General features: G+C 47.7%; 1 protein-coding gene across 1 annotated transcript; it reads right to left on the reverse strand.

The window, feature by feature from the left end:
• Positions 1-1787: 1787 nt before the first annotated feature.
• Positions 1788-6975, reverse strand: SPINK2 (serine peptidase inhibitor Kazal type 2). Its single transcript, XM_006270072.3, has 4 exons — positions 6867-6975; positions 6750-6787; positions 6333-6442; positions 1788-2012 (listed from the first exon to the last, which is right to left on the reverse strand). The coding sequence occupies exons 1-4, from the start codon at positions 6922-6924 to the stop codon at positions 1967-1969; spliced, it is 252 nt and encodes an 83-aa protein (XP_006270134.3). The 5' UTR covers positions 6925-6975; the 3' UTR covers positions 1788-1966.
• Positions 6976-8630: the final 1655 nt, after the last annotated feature.

The raw sequence follows: 8630 nt of genomic DNA on the forward strand, positions 1-8630 counted from the left end.
TCATATCTTCTTTGGTTGCAGACATGGGTGTAATGAGCTTTCCCTATCGGTAAAGTGCTGGCTTGATGTACGAGCTCTTTAGAGACCTGGGCTGGGAATGGATTTTCTGTTTGGGAAGTGTGCTCCATCACCGCTGACTCCTGAGAGGTAAACAACAACAGGAGTTATCTTGTGTTGTCAACACTATACCAGATTGCACCTCCTAGCACTATGGTGATGAGCGGGTTCCTTGTTTATCTAATATGGTGAAGAGGTATTGTGGGTTAGGACCTGCTCTGTGAAGTCCTGTAGAATAAGGTGAAATGCTATTCAAGCCAACTCAATCACTTAATAGTCTTGGTATCTTCACAGACAGTTGTATCCTGGAGAAACCAAGCCTCTTGGATCTGGAGATTGTCCAAGTATGCATACCCCAACTACTACCTGGAACATCTGTGATCAATTCCTCTTGATGGAGTAGGGGTAGAGAAAAATGCCCTGAATTTGAGTCAAGTCAGTGCCAAGAACATGTGTGCTGGAACAACTAGCATTCTCATTTGATACCTTGCAGGATGAGCAAGAGACTTTAACTAGCTTTATTATTAGTTGCACGAAACGTCTGCACAGAGACACACAACCTAGCCGTTTAAAGCAGTTTCTTACTGTAGTTGCTGGACTGAATTTAAAACTTGTGCTACTGATTTATGTTCTTGTTTAGTTATTAACACATTACCCCATTTATGGGCTACATACATATATAACAAGCAACCTATATAAAGATGTTGCTGTTTAATAGAATTTGTCATACTACAAGCTACTGCATAAACCAAACTTATCTATGCAGTATACTGGGACAGAATTGGTTCACCAGCTTATGCCTGGACTCCACACTGGCTTCACATTTTGTTGAGTCCAAGAAATCACTTATAGTCAACGGATTCCCCTAGAATGTTCTGATGGAGGATTATTAGGGCCTTGGGACAATAGATAGGAAAAAATGTCAAATTTTAAACTATCAGCCAGACATAAAACAGTTTTAGGTTAATGAACTTCCCTTTACAGTTTAGCTCATGTTTGATAAGGACAGCATGGAGAAGGCTAAGCTAGTGTTAGTTATTCTTTTGCTGCTAACTGGAACAGAGTTGACAAGCACTTTTACTCAAACTTAAGGACATGCACAAAACTAAAGCTATATAGGAGTCACTTGTAGTGTGTGCAGGCTGGCTATGCTGAATAAGAAGCGTAGTATATGCCAGATGGCTAACAACTAAAACAAGCATGGCTTTTATCACTTAATTAAAAGTGGTTACAAAACAAATGTAAGCATTTGGTGCTATGTGGGCTTTATCTCCTGCACAAATAAAACTCTGCCTCAAATATAATATGCAAAGAAGTCACTTATGAGAATGACCAGAAATAGATCTGAGAGGTTACACAGCTTTCCATGGGCAAGACAAGCTACGCTAGTTTTCTAGATAAAAAGAGGGGGGAAAAATTCATACCAGTGGTAAAGTAACTTCAAAGGGGTAATGTGGGCCATATACAATTACCATTTGTGCAAGTAAGAATTTCTCTCACATCTAGGAAGACTAGATGCACTGAATTTGTGGCAAAAGCACAGTGCAACCCCTCCATTATTCTTGCATGCAAGACTATTTCAGTTGCCCCCAGAAGCAGTTGCTGCCATGTCAGATTCAAATTTTATAAAATCAAATCAGGTGTGGCAATACCCGATTGTACAGTATACCTTCCAAAATAATACAAAGTATTTGGACTGAAATTATGAATGAATTTCACAGGCACATTCATAAACACAACTATTTTTATTACAAGAACAGTATTTAGTCTATTCAAAGTCAGTGTAACAGCAAAACAAGCATGTTTGTTTATGCAGGCAAAGCTACTTATAAGGCATATTTAAGATACTGTTTACACTTCAATCTGGCATCTATCTGTTCCATTTTCTTCAAGGTTTAATGGAACCATATCAGCAGGTTCCCTTCCAGGAAATTTTGACATCCTTTCCATTTTCCCTGTAAACAAAACAAAAATGTGTGTGGGGGGGATTAACATTCTCTTAAAATATGGCATTTTACACAATGGAATTGAACATGTTGGTAAAGGAGGACAACAAATCTAATTCAGCAACATTTCCAGCTAATCTTTTGGCAAAGCCACTATAATTAGAAGCTTTATGCATCACCCTTCGATTGCTTTATGAAAGAAAGCTCTCTTTTTGAATTTGTCATGCGTACAAATCTGATACTACTTTGGTTTATAAACGAGATTATTAGCTTGCAACACAGGTTTTAGTAAGTTTGTGTATTTCTCTCTCTCTTAATGCTGGTATCTTTTTCAGAAACATGAGAAACCTGAACTGCACGTTTCCTGATTTACTAGTGATAACATTTTGTTCTTGACAGAGCAAAGTAAACTCTAGCTGTTTATCATCTGGGAGTGAAAGTCTGTTTTAGGCAAGGATCTAAAGGAGGATATGTGCAACTGTTAGGTACCCCAAAGTCCAACTTTCAGGCCCCCCAACTCAAGTGTGGAAACCAAAGTCCAGAGTTTGGCATATTGGCTCCCTATGCTCAAGCATGGGGAATGCCACATACCTCAGGACAATCCAAATAAGCTTCTCTGCTGAGCAGGGACCTGCCTAAAGCAAACTCCTCCTTAGTACCAAGTTTGGGCTGCAATGGAGGCACCCCCATCCACTTGAGAGCTGGAGCCCAGAACCCCATCTCCAGGGAAGGCACATAGGGGAAATAAAGGGGCAAGGATCACTCTCTCTTCCCCCCCAACCCTCCCAAACTCACTCTTAAAGGAGGAAGCAGGAGGAGGAGGTGGTGGTGGAAGCAATCACCTGGTAAAATCAGCTTGCTGTTGAACCACTGCCACTAAGCAGCAAAAATGTAGGATACCCAAGACGGGAACAAGACAGATCATGGCTATGTGGCCATAATGGTTAGGGTACTCAATCAAGGAAAGGGAAGAGGTATTTGAGGATCTAATCCCTGCACTATTTTTTATCCAATGACTGGGAACGTAAAATGCAAACAGACCTGGCAGCAGGAATCACAAACTTGAAACTCCCCTTTCCCAACTGAGCAACAGATGCATGAAGCTACAAAGCGCCTCTTGCTCCATCCCTTCTGGCTCCATTAGTCTTATATCTTCTGCTGTATATTAGCCCAGTTTCAACAGAGTAGGTGGAGGGTCCACCCCCATCCAGCCTAGCCTCTTGTCTCACAATGAGTGGAAGATATGGATTTGAAACACTTCAGGCCAAGGAGAGCCTAGAACACATCTCCCTCTTTCTCCATGTGTGCTCTATGGTATTATCAAAGTGGGTACAGGCACCACCATTAGCAATGTTTAGAATAAAAGTGGCTCTAACTGTTGGCAGTGTATGTCAGGTACGCCCTGAGCAATCCTACCAGATCAGGCCCTTCAGAGATGGAGATACCACCCCCACTTGTGTTCTGGATCCCCATGGAGTTTAAGCAGAGCTAGGCGCTAGCTGCTTAGGCCTGGGCCATCCTGCATTCCCAGAAGTTGAACTATAGCTGCCTAACATACTTCAAGCTAATGAGTGAGGATCCAGTGGAGTTTAGGTGCCTCCAAGGTTAGGCAGCCATTGAACAGGGGTTTTGAGGACTTCTGCAAACTATAGGCACTTAAGTTCTCTTTAGTTTTGTCTCTTGGCAAATGGGTGTAATTCACAGAAAGGGAAAAGAAAGGTTTCTCTAGAATGCTGTTAGCCTGCATAACACTTTAAGATCTGTTTTTTAATTAAGTAGCAGTATAAAATAAACTCCTTCACATCTTTACACAGGCCTTTCAGCCACAACCCCCCCCCTCCCCCAAAACCACACACTTGCCATTACAGTGCAGTAACGGGTCATTATCCTCACTTTTGAGCAATGGGTATAAGTGACTGAATCACAGATATTTGCATCCAAAAATAATGCTGCTACTTATTCAGCTTAAACAGATAATAAAGTTCTGACAGCAGTAGGCTGGGTTCCAGCCAAAGACAAAGGGAAATATGTCATGTATTTACAAGTTGTTTAAGAGGCTGTATTATGCGGAGCAATGTACAAAAATTAGACGCATCCAGTTTATAAAATTCTTAAGACTGGCCACTGCCATCGTAGATATACATCCCAACATAGCTGGGGCTCTTGCCTGGGTTCCTATTTAAGTATGAATTAGGCTCAAACCTGATTAGCCTTTAAAAAAAAAAAAAAAAAAGAAACAGTTTAGGTTTAGTTTAGGTCAGGGGTCAGCAAGATTTTTGGGCAGAGTGCCAGAAATGCTTGTAAATCTCAACTTGTAAGATGTTGGTGTACCGGGGCAGATGGCAGGGGAGCAGCGAGGGACTCAATCCTTGTTGTGGCAGTGCAGCCCTGGCCCCTCCCTTGCTGTCCAACAAGAGGCCAATCTGACTGCTTCAAGTATTTGTTAATGACTTGAAGAGCAAACAAAAAAGATCATACAAAATGTGGGAACAGACATAAAGGATGATTATTAAAGAGTAGCATGGGCATGCATGGACAAAAATCAGAAAGACTGAGGGAGCCAGGCTGCTGTAATCAGTTTAATGTGCAGCCTTGGAGAGCCAGGGAAACCTTTCTAAGAATAACCAAACCCAGGCCTCTTGCTCTACTCCCCATTTTTCCTTGGTAGCATAAGAGTGATGTTGTAGACAGGACAGTTAAGAAATTGTGAGAGAAGCAAGGATTTCTTAAGGTGTTATCTTTTATTGGACCAACCATGTACTTGGGATAAACCTAGACAAGCTTTTGAATGCAAGATATTCTTCACTGGATAGTTTGATTATGCTGTCTTTAATATTAGAGTCCTCTAGGAACTATTTTCCTGGATATATTTTCCCCTTACGGTTCTTCTCCACCTGCCCTTACTTACTAGCGAATCCCAGTACCCAATTTTGCCGCATGGCAGCATGTTTTAATACTCACCACATGTAGTTTGTGCAGCCACAAGCCACATGGCCCTGCTCATCAGAATGTGGCCAAGGGAAACAGCTACACCCAAGATGTTTTTATTGACAATTTTGTGCTTTTTTTCTGCCAACTACCCTGGCCTCTGCTTTGGTGAGGGCCACATGCAAACCAAAGCTGAACATCAGAACACAATTAGTGCCACACTGGGACAGAGCAAAGGTCCAACCAGCTCAGTGTCCCTGTCTGATCATGGCAGAAGTGGATGAGAGAGAGAATTGAAGTAGACATTTCTAGGAGCAGGGGTACTCAACCCCCAGCCCAAGAGCCAAATCCGACCTGCGGGGCTTCCCACAGGTCTGGAAATTTTGCCGTAGGGAAGCAATGGCAATTAACAGTGCCACTGCTTTCCCCATGCCCTGTGCAGCAATGTTGGTGGCCAGGCTGGTCTGCAGGGCAGAAAGGTGGAGCATCCCTGCTTGAGAGGGAGAGCCCCAAGCCAGGGATCTCTAGAGCATGAGAGGATCTAGGATTCTGAATAAGGGGAACTAATGATGTGGTCCTTCAAATCACACAGAACAGCATTTTTGTCCAGGTAAAGATAAGCTAGAAGCTCTGCTAATACGCTAAGGTCCTAGGGCTGTATTATTCAGTTTAATACCAAAGCAAAAAGAAACAGTGGTATTGGAATGTGCATTAATTTGCTATATTGTAACACAATAGGTATAAAACCACAAGTTAGGCAAATATAAATCAGATGTTTCTTTAATCCTGTAGTCATTAAAAATTAAATATACATCTCTTTCAGATTTGTAACACAAATCTAGCACATCTAGCCCCCTTGAGCTTCATGGAAGGTTATTTTCATGCCTGTGTTAACACTTCCACACGCAAGTTAAAAGTTTTTTTTGCTCAATTTAAAAACAGGTTTGTGGAAAAGGAGCTACCTTACTAACAGACTGCAGGTATTCAGAAGAAAGAATAGCTTCATTAGTGAAACATTAAGACCATAAAAAAAGGTGAGGGTCATTAACACTGGTGGAGTGAGGAACATAAGAGGGTAAATTATAGTAAGCCATGAAGTCAAGCGACTCCCTCAGCAGTGCCCAACTATAAGTGTTGCTGCCGCTGCCAGGGAGTTGCTTTCAAACTGGGGGCAGAGCAGGGAGCCAGTGCACCCCCACCACTATTGAGTGATCCAGCCCCTATTCAGGACCCTCCCTGGCATCCATATAACAAGTTGGAGATGCCTGTGGAAACATCTCCCTTGCATCCAACAGCCATGAATGCTGCCCATCCCTTCTTCTTGAACCTGTCCATGCTACCTGCCCCCACCACCCTCCATGGTTGACACCCCCTGGCCCTGGTGCAGGGCGTGTGGGTTACCTGTTGGTCAGGCAGAGCATGCACTCATTGCCGTAAGTGTGCCCGTCCGTGCCGCACACAGGGCTGAAGTTCTTGGGGCAGCCGGGCAGGCCGTACAGGTGGCACCGGGGCTGCACGGGGTGGAAGGAAGAGCATGAGGGCCTATCGCATGGGAAATATGGGAAATCCTGGGGAGCCACTCACAATTCCTTCCCCCCACCCTCAAATCACCGGGGCAGGCAGCATGGCCACATAGGGAAATATGGTAATTCCCAGAGAACCACTTCCCCCATCCCGTTATGTACTGCAGTGCACGACAGCTCGGGGATATACGGTAATTCCTGGAGAGCCGTTCGCGAGGGCCGGACCCCCGCGCCCCCCAACGGACCCGAGCCCCCCCCCGCGGGGATGCTGGGGTCGCCCCGCCCCCCAACTCACCGAGGAGCCGGCGGCGGCGGGAGGCGGCAGGAGAAGCGCTGCGGGCACAAACAGGTGTGGTGTTACCATGGCAACAGCATCCTCCCCCTCCCCCTCACATCCCCCACCCCCCACTACCTGCCAGCGCCAGCAACGGCAGGAGCGCGCGCACAACGGCGCTGCCCTGCTGCCCCATCCCGGCCGAGTGCGGGGGGCGCTGGCGGCCGCCTCTTATAGGGCACGTGGCGCGCGCCCCGCCCCGCCCCTCGTGGGCGTCATCGAATCTGCCCCGCCCCCTCGCCGAGCCCCGCCCCCGCCAACCGCCTCTCCTTTGGTGGGGATGAGGGGAAGGTGCCAAGTCTGTGAGGGGCGAGTGCCCCAGGGTACATGGGAAGACCCCAGCTCCTGTTCCAAGTCTTAAGCACTGCCCCTGCCAGCTCGCTGCCTCTGCCTTTCCTGATGCCCAGCAATAATGCCTGCCTGTCCCCCACCCCCACGGTTTCCCAGAAGCACTTGCGCCGTGGCCAATATCTGCCGCTTCTGGCAGACCCCAGCCTGGTTGGCAGCCACCTCTCCTGGGAGGCAGGTGTAGCCCATCACATGCCCCTGGGGTGCTGCACAAGGGCTCTTGGCAGAACAAGAAAGCTGGAGGCAGGGTGCCTCCCAAACATGGCCACCGTCAGCCCACACTGGTGGGGTGCGACCTTCCAGCCCCGGGGCCGGCGCACAGGCTGGGTCCAGCGCAGGATCAGGCCACGGGGCCACCTGAAGTGCTGGCGCAGCCCTGCGAGCTGGCATGAGCTGTACAGCGAGCCCCGTGGAGCTGGGTGCAGAGTGGCTGCGCATGGCGCGGTCTGGCGTGCGAGGCTGGGTCATCTGGCCCACGGGGCTCCCCACAGGTCCACAAATGGGCCCCAAGGGAGTGGTGGCAGTATTAATTGCCATGGGGCTGGAAGCCACAGCAATTGACATTGCCACCACTCCCTCCCCTGCTGCCACACTTCCACCTGTGGGGAGTCCCGTGGGGCAGAGGATGTGGCCTCATGGGCAGGATTACAGGCCAGAGGTTGAGCGCCACTGTCCTGCTCCCTCATCCCTAGGGCCTCCTTGGGGAGGGCCTGTCCATGTTTGGGCGTGTGAGCTCCCTTGTCGGGTTTGCACAGGAGCTTGTGCAGGTGAAACAGCCACCGGAGCACAACAGCTCCTGCCCTTTTGTCATTTTTCCTGGTGTGGCACCTCACAAGGCTCAGTCCCTCCTTGCAAAGGAAACAGCTTTCTAGGCCCTTCTGTAGCCTCATTTATCATAGCAGCTTGCCTTCTTTTAGCCATTAATGCTTGTAGGGGTCTCTAAGATGGGAACTAGCACTGATGAAAGGGAAAGGAAATTAGCCCTGAGGCTGTGGATTGGGACTGGCACAGCAAGGTAGCTGAGGTACAGGAGCTAGGGGAGAGAGGACTGGGAGGCAGAGAGAGACGCCGTTGATGCAGACTGAGCTCAGTCAGCACCGCACCTAGACTCCTGGCCACCCCAGGCAAACTTTTAGTACCGGGTCCCCCTTTGCCAGAGATAATGATAATAATAATCGGACAACGGGAAAAAAAATTACCATTTTTGGGCCCCCTTTCTGTCCGGATCCCGGTTTGCCCATACCTGTGTCTGGCCCTGAGCTCAGTTGCTGATGGGGGAAAGTTGGGACCTCAGGAGGAGCTGGGGGAGACTGCAATTGTTTGGGCTTGGAGACTGAGATGGGAACCGGGGGAAGGCGAGGAAGAAGGATGGATGGGGAAGGAGGGGCAGATACCTGACTAGTACTGGCATGCATAGCGAGAATTGGTCGGGGGAGGGGAGGTTAGCCACTGGGACAAGGAGGTGGAGGAGGAGCAGAATATTGAGGCTGGATG

The sequence above is a fragment of the Alligator mississippiensis genome, chromosome 2 (assembly GCF_030867095.1).
Source record: "Alligator mississippiensis isolate rAllMis1 chromosome 2, rAllMis1, whole genome shotgun sequence".
Taxonomy (NCBI): Eukaryota; Metazoa; Chordata; order Crocodylia; family Alligatoridae; genus Alligator; species Alligator mississippiensis.

Bases quoted from the DNA above. Each gene is read 5' to 3' on its own strand.
- SPINK2 (XM_006270072.3), bottom strand. From the start codon at position 6,924: ATGGGGCAGCAGGGCAGCGCCGTTGTGCGCGCGCTCCTGCCGTTGCTG. The intron at 6,788-6,866 runs GTAGTGGGGGGT...TTGTGCCCGCAG, and splicing joins GCCGTTGCTGGCGCTGGCAG to CGCTTCTCCTGCCGCCTCCC. The intron at 6,443-6,749 runs GTGAGTTGGGGG...CACCCCGTGCAG, and splicing joins CCGCCGCCGCCGGCTCCTCG to CCCCGGTGCCACCTGTACGG.